This window comes from Rattus norvegicus, chromosome 1, assembly GCF_036323735.1.
Source record: "Rattus norvegicus strain BN/NHsdMcwi chromosome 1, GRCr8, whole genome shotgun sequence".
In the NCBI taxonomy this organism is placed as follows: domain Eukaryota; kingdom Metazoa; phylum Chordata; class Mammalia; order Rodentia; family Muridae; genus Rattus; species Rattus norvegicus.
The window spans coordinates 174,011,494-174,031,461 of NC_086019.1; the positions used below are offsets into that span (position 1 = coordinate 174,011,494).

At 41.0% G+C, this 19,968-nt stretch overlaps 1 protein-coding gene across 13 annotated transcripts in view; it reads right to left on the reverse strand.

The window, feature by feature from the left end:
- Sbf2 (SET binding factor 2) overlaps nt 1–19,968 on the reverse strand; it is a 366,952-nt gene that overhangs the window by 223,856 nt on the left and 123,128 nt on the right. For 12 of the 13 annotated variants that reach the window (XM_039091527.2, XM_008759798.4, XM_063274831.1 and 9 more), the window contains exon 3: nt 390–527. In XM_039091527.2, coding sequence (XP_038947455.1) covers nt 390–527 — 138 coding nt within the window. 13 annotated transcript variants of the gene reach the window in all.

Here is a 19,968-nt window from a genome sequence, read left to right on the forward strand (position 1 = left end):
TCTGTAATTAAAAATCAGATTTTGTACCCAGAAAAATTAGATTTTGAACTTTAAAGAACATATCAAGACTTCAAATACTATTAATACAAAATTAAGGTTACATTTTATTACAATATTTTATATCTATCTATCTATCATCTATCTATCTATCTATCTATCTATCTATCTATCTATCTATCTATCTGTTTCCATGCTTACTTAAGGTACTAAACCTACACAGTTCATTTAAAAATGCAATATGAAGTTCCAATCCTTGAAAGCTGCTTTTCAAAGGAGCCCATTATATTTTCAATTTTAGCAAAACAAATAACAACAAACAAAAACATGGAATTCAAAATATTCTGCAATGCTGTGTGTCCAATCTAACTTGCATAAGAAAGTTTCTGTACCTGGAGATTGATCTCTGCCTCATAGAAGGTTAGGCATGAGCAGTAATGTCGATCCGAGTCAATATCTGTTAGGACTACCACAAAGAATGTTGGCTGTTTCCGTTCTCTGGACAGGTGCCATCCACCAGGTTGACAAAACTAAAAGGATAAGAGGAAAAGTCATTAAAATTAAAAAAAATTACTATTTCTTAATATATAAAAATATTAAATCATAACATTGCCAATAAAAATATATACTTGAGAGGCTACAGAAATGGTTCACAGGATAAAGTGCTTGTTTCATACGCATGAACACTGAGCTCCAACTCTAGCACTTATGTTTAGAGTGATGGTGTGTACCTGGCATCTTAGTCCTCTGAAGCAGAGACAGAGGAAGAGTCTAGAACCTCACTGATCAGCCAACCTAGCCAACTGCTGATTCAGTAAGAGACTATGTTCCAAAAAGGTACAGGACACTGACCTCTGACTTCCATACGTATGTGTAGGTACACACCTGTGCACAACATATACATACATGTATATCACACACAAATTTATCTATTTGATATAGTATGCTATAAGAGCTAACATCAAAAAAGTTCACAAAATTTTCCATAGATATTATTCTGAGATGTCAATCTACTTTTGACATATGTAGGAACATAGCATCAAGGTAAAAGATTCTTCCTCCAATATTAGAAAAAGTCATAGTAGAAGCTAGAGAGGAAGTGCAGAAAGTCATAGTAGAAGCTAGAAAGGAAGTGCAGAAAGTCATAGTAGAAGCTAGAGAGGAAGTGCAGAAAGTCACAGTAGCAGCTAGAGAGGAAGTGCAGAAAGTCACAGTAGAAGCTAGAGAGGAAGTGCAGAAAGTCATAGTAGAAGCTAGAGAGGAATTGCAGAAAGTCACAGTAGAAGCTAGAGAGGAAGCGCAGAAAGTCATAGTAGAAGCTAGAGAGGAAGTGCAGAAAGTCATAGTAGAAGCTAGAGAGGAAGTGCAGAAAGTCATAGTAGAAGCTAGAGAGGAAGTGCAGAAAGTCATAGTAGAAGCTAGAGAGGAAGTGCAGAAAGTCATAGTAGAAGCTAGAGAGGAAGTGCAGAAAGTCATAGTAGAAGCTAGAGAGGAAGTGCAGAAAGTCATAGTAGGAGCTAGAGAGGAAGTGCAGAAAGTCATAGTAGGAGCTAGAGAGGAAGTGCAGAAAGTCATAGTAGAAGCTAGAGAGGAAGTGCAGAAAGTCATAGTAGCAGCTGGAGAGGAAGTGCAGAAAGTCATAGTAGCAGCTGGAGAGGAAGTGCAGAAAGTCATAGTAGGAGCTAGAGAGGAAGTGCAGAAAGTCATAGTAGGAGCTAGAGAGGAAGTGCAGAAAGTCATAGTAGGAGCTAGAGAGGAAGTGCAGAAAGTCATAGTAGGAGCTAGAGAGGAAGTGCAGAAAGTCATAGTAGGAGCTAGAGAGGAAGTACAGAAAGTCATAGTAGGAGCTAGAGAGGAAGTGCAGAAAGTCATAGTAGAAGCTAGAGAGGAAGTGCAGAAAGTCATAGTAGGAGCTAGAGAGGAAGTGCAGAAAGTCATAGTAGAAGCTAGAGAGGAAGTGCAGAAAGTCATAGTAGGAGCTAGAGAGGAAGTGCAGAAAGTCATAGTAGGAGCTAGAGAGGAAGTGCAGAAAGTCATAGTAGGAGCTAGAGAGGAAGTACAGAAAGTCATAGTAGGAGCTAGAGAGGAAGTGCAGAAAGTCATAGTAGAAGCTAGAGAGGAAGAGCAGAAAGTCATAGTAGAAGCTAGAGAGGAAGTGCAGAAAGTCATAGTAGAAGCTAGAGAGGAAGTGCAGAAAGTCATAGTAGGAGCTAGAGAGGAAGTGCAAAATGGGATATTATTTGGGAGAAGAAAGGCAATGACAGCAGGGAACAAATAAGGATAAAGTGAAATGCTGGGTATGTATAGGTGTACTAAACAAAAAATAATTTTAAAAGTAAAATGAAGGGCTACAGAGACTGATATTGTTTAACCAGATCAACAAAGTTCAGACCCCAAAGCCCTTGTAACAAAAAAAAGTATCATCTGTCGTGTGCCTATAACACCAAGGCTGCTAGAAGTAGAGATAAGAGAGATTTCTGGTATATTCTAGCAAAAACAAAAACAAACACCCCACACACACACAACAAACAAGCAAAAAACAAACAACAAACAACAACAACAACAACAAAACAGGTTCCAGAATCAGGGAGAGGTCTTGCCTCAAAGGAATATTAGAATGATAGACATGGGTATCCCACACCCTCCTCTAGCCTCTGTACCCACCATTAATACATGTATATGACACACTTGCACACATTAAAATTATAAATATTCATTAAAATTGTTATAAATCCTTATATGAGAGTAAACTGTATAAGTAACACTCTTTTATAATCCTTACAATTGATGAGCACACAGAGCACTGAGCCAAAAGATCCTGAGAATTAAGTTTTATGGCAAATGGGCACTAGCATGGAACTAACCTTGTTATACTCCAGGGCAGGAGGAAGAGACAACTGGGGTACAGCTAAGAAGTTTAAACAGATTATATATAACAAGCCCAAAAAAATGTTTTCAAAGTCTTACTCTCTTTCAATGACTTTTTTAGTCTAAATTTGGTACATTATTTTTATTAGGTTTTTTCTTCATTAATGGTTCCATAGATACATATGCTAAATGTTAGCTGTGCTATAAACACACCCATTCCTCTCTGACCTCTCTCCCACTGAAACTCTTCTTCCCAACAAGCCTCATTTTCTAAACTGACACAGAATCAGATCCAAGGTGACGAAGGTGACTGGCACTGACTGGAAATGTAACAGAGTTGTACATTCTTCATTGTCTACTGTTACCATTCATTTGACAAACTACTTCTTTGATATAAAGCAAAACCATTCTGTAGATTAATACGAGATGCGTAGCTTCGTACAGGGTGTTGTTCTTATTCATCAGGGGATTGGTGGGTTTGGAAACGCTGCATACCCAGGAGAATAATTTATTTTCATCAAAATTTTACATGAAACTAAAGTTTCAGAAAGGAAAAACTATATTTTAGTTCTAATCCTATCAGATATGTGTCACTTATCAAACTGAGGTCATCTGTCAGAGAAGAGTTCATGAATAAAAAAGTAACTTTTGAGAGTCAACAGACCTATCAAGGGGACACTGGATACTCTTCACTACCTGAAACTAGAAAGGCAACTGTGCATAGTCTCCCCAACCTTCTGTATACATGGTGAATATAAAAATTTAACAGGATCAAAGGTTTCGTGGATCATTTGAACTAAACTGATGGCATACTATAGGGGCCCTTTGGAGAATGGTCTCATTTAGTATCTCTAGATGCCATCGTCCACAGTTTTGAAATCATACTTTACTGACGTGTAGTAAAGAGGCATATGTCATATTTAAACTAAAAAAGTAAATGTGCCATTTTAAAAAGTCTACAAGAGAATTCTTTCTTGTAATAGAAGACAGCAAACCCAAAACATCCAAAGGAAGAAGAGTGTAAGACGAACTGGCATCCTACAGATTGGGAAAGAACTTCACTAGCCCCACATCCAATAGAGAGCTAACATCCAAACTGTATAAAGAACTTAAGAAGCTAACCACCAAAATAACCAAATAATCCTATTAAGAAATGGGGTATAGGGGGTTGGGGATTTAGCTCAGCAGTAGAGCGCTTGCCTAGGAAGCACAAGGCCCTGGGTTCGGTCCCCATCTCCGAAAAAAAAAAAAAAAAAGAAATGGGGTATAGAACTAAACAGAGAATTCACAACAGAGGAGTCTCAAAGGGCTGAGAAACACTTAAGTGTTCAAAGTCCTTAGTGATCAGGGAAATGCAAATAGCCCTGATCAAAATCTCAGTTAACAGCACATGTTGTCGAGGATGTAGAGAAAGAGGAACACTCCTCCATTGCCGGTGGCATTACAAACTGCTACAATCACTCTGGGAATCAATCTGAAGGTTCTTTAGAAAATTGGAAATAGATCTACCCTAAGACCCAGCTATACCACTTTTGAGCATATACCCAAAAGATGCCCCACCATGCCACAGGGGCATGTGTTCCACTATGTTTATAGCAGCCTGTTTATGTGTTAGCCTGGAGCTGGAAACAACCCAGATGTCCCACAATGGAAGAATGGATACAGAAAATGTGGTTTATTTACACAATGGAATACTATTCAGCTATTAAGAACTATGACATCGAGAGACCCAACCGCCTGGTCAGGTGGGCACTCCTGAGGCTGCAGAGCGGAAGAGACCACCAACAATGCTCACCCCTGCCCACATCCCTGGCCCAAGAGGAAACTGTATAAGGCCTCTGGGCTCCCGTGGGGGAGGGCCCAGGAGCAGCAGGACACCTGCCTGAGACACCGCCAGAACCTGAAAGAAACAGACCGGATAAACAGTTCTCTGCACCCAAATCCCGTGGGAGGGAGAGCTAAACCTTCAGAGAGGCAGACAAGCCTGGGAAACCAGAAGAGACTGCTCCCTGCACACACATCTCGGACACCAGAGGAAAAAGCCAAAGACCATCTGGAACCCTGGTGCACTGAAGCTCCCGGAAGGGGCGGCACAGGTCTTCCTGGTTGCTGCCGCTGCAGAGAGCCCCTGGGCAGCACCCCACGAGCGAACTTGAGCCTCGGGACCACAGGTAAGACCAAATTTTCTGCTGCAAGAAAGCTGCCTGGTGAGCTTGGGACACACGGAAGCAGATTTCTCTAGGACCGGGCACGTTCTGTGTTTACCGGAAGTCCCACACCCGCGGATCCCGGCCCGCAGCAGCTCTCTGCTCCCAGACCCAGTGAGAGAGAGACCCAACCGCCTGGTCAGGTGGGCACTCCTGAGGCTGCAGAGCAGAAGAGATCACCAACACTGCTCACCCCTGCCCACATCCCTGGCCCAAGAGGAAACTGTATAAGGCCTCTGGGCTCCCGTGGGGGAGGGCCCAGGAGCGGCAGGACCCCTGCCAGAGACACAGCCGGACCCTGAAGGAAACAGACCGGATAAACAGTTCTCTGCACCCAAATCCCGTGGGAGGGAGAGTTAAACCTTCAGAGAGGCAGACAAGCCTGGGAAACCAGAAGAGACTGCTCCCTGCACACACATCTCGGACGCCAGAGGAAAAAGCCAAAGACCATCTGGAACCCTGGTGCACTGAAGCTCCCGGAAGGGGCGGCACAGGTCTTCCTGGTTGCTGCCGCTGCAGAGAGCCCCTGGGCAGCACCCCACGAGCGAACCTGAGCCTCGGGACCACAGGTAAGACCAAATTTTCTGCTGCAAGAAAGCTGCCTGGTGAACTCAAGACACAGGCCCACAGGAACAGCTGAAGACCTGTAGAGAGGAAAAACTACACGCCCGAAAGCAGAACACTCTGTCCCCATAACTGACTGAAAGAGAGGAAAACAGGTCTACAGCACTCCTGACACACAGGCTTATAGGACAGTCTAGCCACTGTCAGAAATAGCAGAACAAAGTAACACTAGAGATAATCTGATGGCGAGAGGCAAGCGCAGGAACCCAAGCAACAGAAACCAAGACTATATGCCATCATCGGAGCCCAATTCTCCCACCAAAACAAACATGGAATATCCAAACACACCAGAAAAGCAAGATCTAGTTTCAAAATCATATTTGATCATGATGCTGGAGGACTTCAAGAAAGACCTGAACACACTTAGGGAAGCACAGGAAAACATTAATAAACAAGTAAAAGCCTACAGAGAGGAATCGCAAAAATCCCTGAAAGAATTCCAGGAAAACACAATCAAACAGTTGAAGGAATTAAAAATGGAAATAGAAGCAATCAAGAAAGAACACATGGAAACAACCCTGGATATAGAAAACCAAAAGAAGAGACAAGGAGCTGTAGATACAAGCCTCACCAACAGAATACAAGAGATGGAAGAGAGAATCTCAGGAGCAGAAGATTCCATAGAAATCATTGACTCAACTGTCAAAGATAATGTAAAGCGGAAAAAGCTACTGGTCCAAAACATACAGGAAATCCAGGACTCAATGAGAAGATCAAACCTAAGGATAATAGGTATAGAAGAGAGTGAAGACTCCCAGCTCAAAGGACCAGTAAATATCTTCAACAAAATCATAGAAGAAAACTTCCCTAACCTAAAAAAAGAGATACCCATAGACATACAAGAAGCCTACAGAACTCCAAATAGATTGGACCAGAAAAGAAACACCTCCCGTCACATAATTGTCAAAACACCAAACGCACAAAATAAAGAAAGAATATTAAAAGCAGTAAGGGAAAAAGGTCAAGTAACATATAAAGGGAGACCTATCAGAATCACACCAGACTTCTCGCCAGAAACTATGAAGGCCAGAAGATCCTGGACTGATGTTATACAGACCCTAAGAGAACACAAATGCCAGCCCAGATTACTGTATCCAGCAAAACTCTCAATTAACATTGATGGAGAAACCAAGGTATTCCATGACAAAACCAAATTTACACAATATCTTTCTACAAATCCAGCACTACAAAGGATAATTAATGGTAAAGCCCAACATAAGGAGGCAAGCTATACCCTAGAAGAAGCAAGAAACTAATCGTCTTGGCAACAAAACAAAGAGAATGAAAGCACACAAACATAACCTCACATCCAAATATGAATATAACGGGAAGCAATAATCACTATTCCTTAATATCTCTCACTATCAATGGCCTCAACTCCCCAATAAAAAGACATAGATTAACAAACTGGATACGCAACGAGGACCCTGCATTCTGCTGCCTACAGAAAACACACCTCAGAGACAAAGACAGACACTACCTCAGAGTGAAAGGCTGGAAAACAACTTTCCAAGCAAATGGTGGGAAGAAGCAAGCTGGAGTAGCCATTCTAATATCAAATAAAATCAATTTCCAACTAAAAGTCATCAAAAAAGATAAGGAAGGACACTTCATATTCATCAAAGGAAAAATCAACCAAGATGAACTCTCAATCCTAAATATCTATGCCCCAAATAAAAGGGCACCTACATACGTAAAAGAAACCTTACTAAAGCTCAAAACACACATTGCACCTCACACAATAATAGTGGGAGATTTCAACACCCCACTCTCATCAATGGACAGATCATGGAAACAGAAATTAAACAGTGATGTAGACAGACTAAGAGAAGTCATGAGCCAAATGGACTTAACGGATATTTATAGAACATTCTATCCTAAAGCAAAAGGATATACCTTCTTCTCAGCTCCTCATGGTACTTTCTCCAAAATTGACCATATAATTGGTCAAAAAACGGGCCTCAACAGGTACCGAAAGATAGAAATAATCCCATGCGTGCTATCGGACCACCACGGCCTAAAACTGGTCTTCAATAACAATAAGGGAAGAATGCCCACATATACGTGGAAATTGAACAATGCTCTACTCAATGATAACCTGGTCAAGGAAGAAATAAAGAAAGAAATTAAAAACTTTTTAGAATTTAATGAAAATGAAGATACAACATACTCAAACTTATGGGACACAATGAAAGCTGTGCTAAGAGGAAATCTCATAGCGCTGAGTGCCTGCAGAAAGAAACAGGAAAGAGCATATGTCAGCAGCTTGACAGCACACCTAAAAGCTCTAGAACAAAAAGAAGCAAATACACCCAGGAGGAGTAGAAGGCAGGAAATAATCAAACTCAGAGCTGAAATCAACCAAGTAGAAACAAAAAGGACCATAGAAAGAATCAACAGAACCAAAAGTTGGTTCTTTGAGAAAATCAACAAGATAGATAAACCCTTAGCCAGACTAACGAGAGGACACAGAGAGTGCGTCCAAATTAACAAAATCAGAAATGAAAAAGGAGACATAACTACAGATTCGGAGGAAATTCAAAAAATCATCAGATCTTACTATAAAAACCTATACTCAACAAAATTTGAAAATCTTCAGGAAATGGATAATTTCCTAGACAGATACCAGGTATCGAAGTTAAATCAGGAACAGATAAACCAGTTAAACAACCCCATAACTCCTAAGGAAATAGAAGCAGTCATTAAAGGTCTCCCAACCAAAAAGAGCCCAGGTCCAGACGGGTTTAGTGCAGAATTCTATCAAACCCTCATAGAAGACCTCATACCAATATTATCCAAACTATTCCACAAAATTGAAACAGATGGAGCCCTACCGAATTCCTTCTACAAAGCCACAATTACTCTTATACCTAAACCACACAAAGACACAACAAAGAAAGAGAAGTTCAGACTAATTTCCCTTATGAATATCGACGCAAAAATACTCAATAAAATTCTGGCAAACCGAATTCAAGAGCACATCAAAACAATCATCCACCACGATCAAGTAGGCTTCATCCCAGGCATGCAGGGATGGTTTAATATACGGAAAACCATCAACGTGATCCATCATATAAACAAACTGAAAGAACAGAACCACATGATCATTTCATTAAATGCTGAGAAAGCATTTGACAAAATTCAACACCCCTTCATGATAAAAGTCCTGGAAAGAATAGGAATTCAAGGCCCATACCTAAACATAGTAAAAGCCATATACAGCAAACCAGTTGCTAACATTAAACTAAATGGAGAGAAACTTGAAGCAATCCCACTAAAATCAGGGACTAGACAAGGCTGCCCACTCTCTCCCTACTTATTCAATATAGTTCTTGAAGTTCTAGCCAGAGCAATCAGACAACAAAAGGAGATCAAAGGGATACAGATCGGAAAAGAAGAGGTCAAAATATCACTATTTGCAGATGACATGATAGTATATTTAAGTGATCCCAAAAGTTCCACCAGAGAACTACTAAAGCTGATAAACAACTTCAGCAAAGTGGCTGGGTATAAAATTAACTCAAATAAATCAGTTGCCTTCCTCTATACAAAAGAGAAACAAGCCGAGAAAGAAATTAGGGAAACGACACCCTTCATAATAGACCCAAATAATATAAAGTACCTCGGTGTGACTTTAACCAAGCAAATAAAAGATCTGTACAATAAGAACTTCAAGACACTGAGGAAAGAAATTGAAGAAGACCTCAGAAGATGGAAAGATCTCCCATGCTCATGGATTGGCAGGATTAATATAGTAAATATGGCCATTTTACCAAAAGCAATCTACAGATTCAATGCAATCCCCATCAAAATACCAATCCAATTCTTCAAAGAGTTAGACAGAACAATTTGCAAATTCATCTGGAATAACAAAAAACCCAGGATAGCTAAAGCTATCCTCAACAATAAAAGGACTTCAGGGGGAATCACTATCCCTGAACTCAAGCAGTATTACAGAGCAATAGTGATAAAAACTGCGTGGTATTGGTACAGAGACAGACAGATAGACCAATGGAATAGAATTGAAGACCCAGAAATGAACCCACACACCTATGGTCACTTGATTTTTGACAAAGGAGCCAAAACCATCCAATGGAAAAAAGATAGCATTTTCAGCAAATGGTGCTGGTTCAACTGGAGGTCAACATGTAGAAGAATGCAGATCGATCCATGCTTATCACCCTGTACAAAGCTTAAGTCCAAGTGGATCAAGGACCTCCACATCAAACCAGACACACTCAAACTAATAGAAGAAAAACTAGGGAAGCATCTGGAACACATGGGCACTGGAAAAAATTTCCTGAACAAAACACCAATGGCTTACGCTCTAAGATCAAGAATTGACAAATGGGATCTCATAAAACTGCAAAGCTTCTGTAAGGCAAAGGACACTGTGGTTAGGACAAAACGGCAACCAACAGATTGGGAAAAGATCTTTACCAATCCTACAACAGATAGAGGCCTTATATCCAAAATATACAAAGAACTCAAGAAGTTAGACCGCAGGGAAACAAATAACCCTATTAAAAAATGGGGTTCAGAGCTGAACAAAGAATTCACAGCTGAGGAATGCCGAATGGCTGAGAAACACCTAAAGAAATGTTCAACATCTTTAGTCATAAGGGAAATGCAAATCAAAACAACCCTGAGATTTCACCTCACACCAGTGCGATTGGCTAAGATCAAAAACTCAGGTGACAGCAGATGCTGGCGAGGATGTGGAGAAAGAGGAACACTCCTCCATTGTTGGTGGGATTGCAGACTGGTAAAACCACTCTGGAAATCAGTCTGGAGGTTCCTCAGAAAATTGGACATTGAACTGCCTGAGGATCCAGCTATACCTCTCTTGGGCATATACCCAAAAGATGCCTCAACATATAAAAGAGACACGTGCTCCACTATGTTCATCGCAGCCTTATTTATAATAGCCAGAAAATGGAAAGAACCCAGATGCCCTTCAACAGAGGAATGGATCCAGAAAATGTGGTACATCTACACAATGGAATATTACTCAGCTATCAAAAACAACGAGTTTATGAAATTCGTAGGCAAATGGTTGGAACTGGAAAATATCATCCTGAGTGAGCTAACCCAATCACAGAAAGACATACATGGTATGCACTCATTGATAAGTGGCTATTAGCCCAAATGCTTGAATTACCCTAGATCCCTAGAACAAACGAAACTCAAGACGGATGATCAAAATGTGAATGCTTCACTCCTTCTTTAAATGAGGAAAAAGAATACCCTTGGCAGGGAAGGGAGAGGCAAAGATTAAAACAGAGACTGAAGGAACACCCATTCAGAGCCTGCCCCACATGTGGCCCATACATATACAGCCACCCAATAGACAAGATGGATGAAGCAAAGAAGTGCAGACCGACAGGAGCCGGATGTAGATCGCTCCTGAGAGACACAGCCAGAATACAGCAAATATAGAGGGGAATGCCAGTAGCAAACCACTGAACTGAGAATAGGTCCCCTATTGAAGGAATCAGAGAAAGAACTGGAAGAGCTTGAAGGGGCTCGAGACCCCAAAAGTACAACAATGCCAAGCAACCAGAGCTTCCAGGGACTAAGCCACTACCTAAAGACTATACATGGACTGACCCTGGACTCTGACCCCATTGGTAGCAATGAATATCCTAGTAAGAGCACAAGTGGAAGGGGAAGCCCTGGGTCCTGCTAAGACTGAACCCCCAGTGAACTAGTCTATGGGGGGGGGGCGGCAATGGGGGGAGGGTTGGGAGGGGAACACCCATAAGGAAGGGGAGGGGGGAGGGGGATGTTTGCCCGGAAACCGGGAAAGGGAATAACACTCGAAATGTATATAAGAAATACTCAAGTTAATAAAAAAAAAAAAGATAAAAAAAAAAAAAAGAACTATGACATCATGAGTTCTGCAGGTAAATGGATGAAACTAGAAAATATCCTGAGTGAGGTAACTCAGACCTAAAAGGACATACACAGTATGTACTCAAGAATATTAGCTAAAAAAGTACAGAATATTCAGGCACAACCCACAGGACTCAAGAAGGTTAAGAAGCTGAAGTGAGAATGCCTCAATCCTACTTGGAAGAGAGAAGAAAGCAGTCACAGAGTGGGGGTGAGGGGGATCTGGGTGAGAGACAGGGCGGGGGTGGGGGTGGGGAATATGATCAGGCATGGAGGAAGGGCAGGACTGAAGCTCTGAGGGCCACCAGAAAGAATGAAAACAGGCAACCTCAGGATGTAGGAAGGGGGCAGGGGGAATCCTCTAGAATGTACCAGAGACCTGGGAGGTGAGAGACTCTATGATGAAATGCTCTATAGTGGTGAGGGAGAACTTGTAGAGTCCACCTCTAGTGGAGGACATCAAATGGGAGGGATGGGGCTGCCATCCCACAGTCAAACACTCTGACCCAGAATTGTTCCTGTCTGAAGGAACTGCAGGGACAAAAATGGAGAAGAGCACGAGAAAAAGGAGGTCCAGACAGTCCATGCCATGGAATACTATTCATTCCAAGGGGTTCCCCAAAAGGGGAAGCCCGGGGCCCTGAGACTGTTACTGATGCTGTATTGTGCTTGCAGACAGGAGTATAGCATGGCTGCCCTCCAAGAGGCCCAACAAGCAGCTAAAAGAGTCAGATGCAGATACTAGTACCCAACCAATGGACAGAAGCCAGGGACCCTTATGGTTTGTCTTAGTCAAGGTTTCTATTCCTGTACAAACATCATGACCAAGAAACAAGTTGGGGAGGAAAGGGTTTATTCAGCTTACACTTCCACATTGCTGTTCATCACCAAAGGAAGTCACGACTGGAACTCAAGCAGGTCAGGAAGCAGGAGCTGATGCAGAGGCCATGGAGGGATGTTACTTACTGGTTTGCTTCCCCTGGCTTGCTCAGCTTGCTCTCTTAGAGAACCCAAGACCACCAGCCCAGGGATGGTACCACCCACAATGTACTGGGTTGTCCCACCTTGACCACTACTTGAGAAAATGCCTTACAGCTGGATCTCATGAAGGCATTTCCACAACTGAGGCTCCTTTTCTGTGATAACTCCAGCTTGTGCCAAATTGACACACAAAACTAGCCAATAAATGGCTGAATTGGGAAAAAGTTGGAAGAAGCTGAGGAGGAGGGTAGCCCCAGGGGAAGACCAGCAGTCTCAACTGACCTGGATCCCAGAGATCTCTCAGACACTGGGCCACCAACCAGGCAGCATACCCCAGCTGATATGAGGCCCCTGACACATACACAGCAGAGGACTGCCTGATCTGGCCTCAGTGAGAGAAAATGCACCTAACCAACCTTAGAGAGATGTGAGGCCCCAGAGAGTGGGGAGGCCTAGTAGGGTGGGGGTATGTGTGTGGGGGTGCAGTGACATCCTATTGAAGATGGGGGGATAAAGTATGGGATGGGAAACAGTCAGGGGCAAACTGGGAGGGGGATGAAGTCCGGTCTGTTAAAAAAAAGCCTTAAAGAATTAAAAAGAAACAAACAAACAAACAAGACTTCCTTAGTTACTCGAACACCCCATTTCTCTGTTCATACCACAATGGGAATTGTGAGATTAAATCTTAAAATTGAGGTTATTCCAAAGATAATTTTCAATTAGGTAAATGCCTCTTCATAATACTATTTAATGTAACCAGAGCTAAGAAAACAATGGCACTTTATGGCTGGCCTGGTCAAATAATTGTACTTAACTTTTCATTAAAAGGGAGTCAGTAGAATTACCTACATACTGGTATAGCTATAACATGTGCTATACTTATTTCAAATATAAAAGTATAATTACACAAAGGAATTATTTTAAAGTATACAATGAAAAATAACATCAGAGTCAACTCAGAAACCCCAGATCTGGATTATGGCATGAAATGAATGAGTACGTAAATATCCAGGTAGTAAAGCGTATACAACTGAGAGTCTCTGGGACTGAATAGCTTTCTACTGTGGTTGTAAACGCAAATTCACTGTACCACAAAGAAGCAGTAATAGGATTTGGGGATCAAGATATGACCCCAGTATTTAATGAGAAGCATTTCCCTTAGGATCTGGAATTAAAAGCAATAGTGCTAAGTGGTTCTGCCATTTCAACTGCTCACTGAGAATGCTGATGATCCAGTAGATGAGAGTCGACATTACAATTTTTAAAACTCGGCTCCAGTCACACTCTGACAGGAATGTGAGAGAATATTTGGACAGCTGGGATCAGGGTAGTCACTAAAAGACAATGAACACAATGATAAGCGTTAAACAAATAGAAGAAATTCAGGATTTTGTAATCCCTAGTGTCTTTTACTGGCAAACAGGAGAAACAATTGCTATCACAGGTGCAAACTTAAAACACTTAGCACTGTCAACACTGATACACAATATTTTGGCTGCCTTCAAATAACTGAGAAAGCATGTGTATTTGAAACGATGTTATCTATGAACATGCCAAATAAACTCATTCACACTGTTATTTTCCACACATATTCATGGGCAGATATAGAACAAAGTATGTCTCTTAACATCCCCCTCTGTCTTGACCTCACCATTTCACACAACTTGGGTCCATGAAAAGGTTACCACATATCTGGGCAAGCTCAGGATCCTTGTTAATCTAATACCGTGGCCTAGCGTGGAGACTGGTACCAAGAGTGCAAAACTAGGAGTGCTCAGTGCTCAGCGCTGCAGGGCCCCTCATAGCAATGAACACTAACTTGAGTCATTACCCAAACGTTACAAGTAGATCAAATTCAGTAAGACAGTCCAACTACCTACAAACTAGAGTAGGAGAAGAACATTTTATAGGGTAGAGGTGGTCATCTAGGTGCTATAAACATGCATGTGTGTGAACTAAAGCTAATCTTTTTCATGGTTTTCATTTTGTTTAAAGTTAGTAAGCAATTAAGTTAACAACATATGATAATTTAACGGCACCTAATAATGTATTAAAAAGCTGTTAAAATAAGAAAATGAAAAAGAGAGACTTCCTATCTGTAAAAAATGCTGTCTAACCATCACTCCCAAGTCTTAGTTTATGATGAAAACTAAGGCTATGGGATGCTAAGGTCATATGTTCAGCTTGTGATAGAGTTAGGGTAACAGGTCAACTCTGTAGTCTTGAGGAACTGCATCCTTTCATTGATGGATTATTATGAATTGTTTAGAGGTATTAGTTTAATCATACAAATTCACAGCAGGAAACAATAAGGTAAGAATGAAGTAATCATTGTAACTCGCCATATCTGTAGCTGTTCATCTTTGGCAGAGCACAGGTACCTGCATTTTCTTTCTTTTTTTTAATGTTTTAAAATTTATTAATTTTTACACTCTGAATTTATTCTCCTCCCAGTCCACCCCCTCAGACTGCTCCATCCCATTACACGCCCCGTCCATCTCCACGAGGATGTCCCTATCCCACCCACCCCACCAGACCTCTAAACTACCTGGGGCCTCCAGTCTCTTGAGGGTTAGGTGCATCTTCTCTGACTGAACCCAGACCTGGTAGTCCTCTACTGTGTATGTGTTGGGGGCCTCATCTCAGGCTCATGCATGCTGCCTGGTTGGTGATCCAGTGTCTGAGAGACCTCGGGTCCAGGTTAATTGAGGCTGCTGGTCCTCCTACAGGGTCACCCTCATCCTCAGCTTCCAAAGGAATTTCATATACATAGCTATCAATCTCCCTTTTCTTCGCTTTCAATAACATGTGTGTTTTTTGGTGTACTTCTCAGTATTTATCAGACAAAGCCTTGCTATATGCTCATGTGACATCCAACTTGCAGCTCTCCTGCCTTTGAGATTATAGGCATGTGCCACAGAGTTCAGCAGCACGATTATGTTCAGTAACCAAAATGTCATTAAGGGGTGAAATGCAGCCTACTCCCTACTTGAAGTTTCGGGGGTTGACTTTTTGTAAAACAGTAATGGTGAGATATATACAGTACTACAGAAATCTTTATGGATAGTTCTCAATATTTTCTTATGGAACTCAGACTTTTTCTAGAGTATGTATAAACAAGCACAGTTTAATTACCCTTGAGTTCCCTTTTTAAGGCTGAGAAACTACAAGAACTTTTTTGTTTTGTGGCACATTTCTAAGAAAAATTTTACAAGTGTTTTTTTAAAAAGATCTATTATTATAAGGATAAAGTGATGGCTCAGTGATTAAGAGCTTTGCGGTTCTTTCAGAAGATCCAGGTTTCAGCACCCGAGTAGTGGCTCACAAAAATCAGTAACTCCAGTTCCATGGGAATCAGACACTGTCTTCTGGCTCTGACACTGCACATGAGTGGTTTATGAACCTACACGTAGGCAAAGGACACACACATGAAGTAAGGTTTAAAATCTTTTAAAAATATATTGCTATAAACTACAGACCAAAGAAGAATTGATTTGCTAAATAAAATAACTTTGTTTTTTTGAGGCAGGGTTTCTCTACGTAGCCCTGGCTGTCCTAGAACTCCCTCTGTAGATGAGGCTGCCCTTGAACGCATAGAACTGCCTGCCTCTGCCTCCCAAGTGTTGGGATGCTGGGATTAAAAGTGTGTGCCGCCAATGGCCAGCTTTAAAAAAACAAAAACAAAAAAACCTTTTAGGAGACTAAGCTCTGTGCCAGGGCAAGCCCCAGGTCTTAGATTCTTTGAATACACATTTTTCCACATTAAGAGAAAGTACAAAAGAGTTTCGAAGAGTATCCAACTTAAAAATAAAATATTTGAAAAGGTCAAATATTTTCTTTTAAATAGTGGCTGTCATGTCATGCTCAATCTTAGTAAGGCTCTTTGCATAAAGCACTTTTATAGGAACTACCCAAAACTCTTTGCTTAAAATGAAACTTAAACCTATACTTCTCTTAGCTAAAAGAAAGAAAGAAAGAAAGAAAGAAAGAAAGAAAGAAAGAAAGAAAGAAAGAAAGAAAGAAAGAAATTACACCTAGATATATTATGGAATAGACAAATTAACATTGTGTTCTTCATTATCATGTATAAAATAATGATTATCAGCTTAAGATATCTAAACAAACTGACTGAAGACAGAACTCATAAGAATAGGGAGCATAGGGCTGGAGAGATGGCTCAGTGGTTAAGAGCACCCGACTGCTCTTCCAGAGGTTATGAGTTCAATTCCCAGCAACCACATGGTGGCTCACAACCATCTGTAAAGAGATCCGATGCCCTCTTCTGGTGTATCTGAAGACAGCTACAGTGTGTACTTATATATAATAAATAAATAAATCTTTAAAAAAAAAAAAAAAGAATAGGGAGCATAGAAAAACACATGAAAATAACTAATTTTGCATGAAACCAGTAATAAGCAATTAGAAAAACAGATAACATTTATAATTTAAAAACATACACTGAGCTAACCTTTCTCAGGCATTGAACATTTTGATATTTTAGTCTTATGAGAGTCTTATATATAAATAAGACTTTAAATATAAAATTTTAAGTGGCAATATCAGAGAGTAAAATAAACTTCTAACATTCAAACTTTGACATGAAACATAAAACTACAAGTCAATTATAAATATGAAAGTACAAAATGAGCAAAATAGTAAGTTTAGCAGATGAAACCTGCTTTACTTTAAAGATCTCCTATACACAAACCAAAATTTAATGAGATTCTGAATAGCAGAATTCATTTTATACCAGAAATTACTGGAAAACACTGGAATATATTTAACAGATATATAGGATACCACCAAATATGAAACTCAAGAAGGCCAACAAGATGAAGGGCCCAAGTGAGGACACCTCAGTACCACTTGGGAGGGAGAAGAAAGCAAATACAAGTGGGGAGGGAGGAAGGGACAGGGGATGGAAAGGAGATGGGGGTGGGGAGACAGGGGAACATGATCTGGTATTGAGGGCAGAGTGGGGCGGTTGAAGCCCTGAAGGCCAGCAGAAAGAATGGAAACAAGCACCTCAAGAGGAAGGAGGTTGGGAGGAAGGAGGTTGGGAAGACCCTCTAGAATGTACCAGAGCCCTGGGAAGTGAGAGACTTTCAGGACTCAAGAGGGGTCTGGGGAGATCCCTAGATGAAAGACCCTACAGTGGGGAGAGGGATCTTATCCCTCCTCCGCTTCCAGCAGAAAGACAGGGCATCAAGTGAGGGATGGGGTTGCTATCCCACAGCCAAAGCTCTGACCCATAATTCTTCCTGTCTGAAAGAAATGCAGGGATGGAAATGGAGAAGAGCCTGAGGAAAAGAAGGTCCAGCAACAGGCCCAAAGTGGGTTCCCCAGCTCAAGGGGTGGCGGCTCCAAGACTTGACACCATTCCTGACGCTATGAGAAGTTCACAAAAAGGGACCTACCATGACTACTCTCCAAAAAACCCAACAAGCAGCTGAAAGAGTAGGATGCAGATCTGTGCACCCAACCAATGCACAGAAGCTGCTGACCCCTCTGGCTGAATTAGGGAAAAGCTGAAGGAAGCTGAGGAGGAGGGCGACCCTGTAGGAGGACCAGCACTCTCAGTTAACCTGGACCCCTGAGAACTCTTAGACACTGGATCACCAACCAGACAACATACATCAGCTGAGATGAGCCCCCAACACATACACAGTAGAGGACTGCTGGGTCTGGGTTCAGTCAGAGAAGATGAGCCTAACCCTCAAGAAACTGGAGGTCCCAGGAAGTTTAGAGGTCTGGTAGGGTGGGTGGGGTAGGGACATCCTTGTGGAGACATTGGGGGAGGGGGACAGTGTATAAGGGGGGAGTGGGGAGGAGTTATGTAATGCAGAACAGTCCTGGGGTGGACCAGGAGGGGAATAAAATCTGGAGTATAGAAAGAGACAGAGAGAGACAGAGAGAGACAGAGAGAGACACAGAGAGAGAGAGAGAGAGAGAGAGAGAGAGAGAGAGAGAGAGAGAGAGCGCAGGCAGGCTGGCCAAAGCAAATGAATAAAAAGGGGAACTTGCTATTATAGCATTATATGCTTCCAGGTGAATATTGCTGCCTGCACTTAAAGACACATGTGTGTGAATATAATGTTTATTTATTAAATTATTAATTAAATATTATTAAATTATTCCAGTTCAAATACTACAAAGACATTTATCTGCTCTTATTTAGAGTCAAAACATGTCAACATATTGCCAAGTAAAAACACTGAGTTTTGGTTTTTTAAATTTTGTTTTTTGAGACAGGGTTTATCTGAGTATCCTGGCTGTCCTGGAACTTGCACTGTAGACCAGGCTGGCCTCAAACTCAAAAGATCTGCCTGCCTCTGCCTCCTGAGTGCTGAGCACAATGGCTTAGTTTTGATTTTGAACATGAAGATAATTCACATACTTTACACAAACTCCATAAGGTAGAGACTTATTGAATCTGTAGTCACTCAGGATAAAACATTACAAATAGCTTCAATGAGACAAAGAATCACACTATCAAAACTTTGTATATTCTAAGAGAAAATCAGGAGTCTAGAAAAGTTTAGAGGTCTGGTGGGATGAGTGGAGTGGGGACATCCTTGTGGAGATGGGGGGAGGGGTGCAGGGAGGAGGTATGGGATGTGGAACAGTCAGGGGGATGGACCAGGAGGGGAATAAAATCTGGAGTGAGTAAATAAATAAATAAATAAATAAATAAATAAATAAATAAATAAGAGTCAGAATCACATGTGCATAATGTCTCAGAAAAGAACTTTTAATAAAGCTTTAAAATTAAGAGGTCATATAAATTCCTTGGTTTTTGAGGAAATTTCAATTTTTCTCACTTAAATAGAGGAAACAAGGTGAATCCCATTTTAATACTTCTTCTTTTCTGGTAAAGTATAAACACTGGAATTTTACTAATTTCCTGGACAACAAACAGAAAGTATGCTATTACTTGGGGCTTTTTCACTAATAATTCCATTACCATGTTCTCAAACCAAAAAGAAATCAGTATAATATTGCCAATTGACTCCTTCCCAAAGAGTATACATAATAATACCTGAGAGTTACAAATACAGCAGAGCAGCCTAGTGCTGAACATTTTCCAGTATGTCCAAGGCCCTAAGGTCCATCCCTAGAACCACTGAAGGAAAACAGTCTGAGCAACTGTGATCACAATGTAACATGCAGTCAGTAACGAGTCTTTAATCAGTTGTTACTTACAAGAGGGCCTCCAGCAACATGTGCTCAATAAAGAAAAATAAAATTAATTTAAGATATATGTATTTCCTATATTTCTCATTAAGGGGAATTAAAATATTTTGAAATATTTTAACTTTTAATTGAAAGTAATTTTTATAAATGAAAACTAAGGAACAGTACTTTCTTTAACAAATGATATATTTAAAAAAAAGAA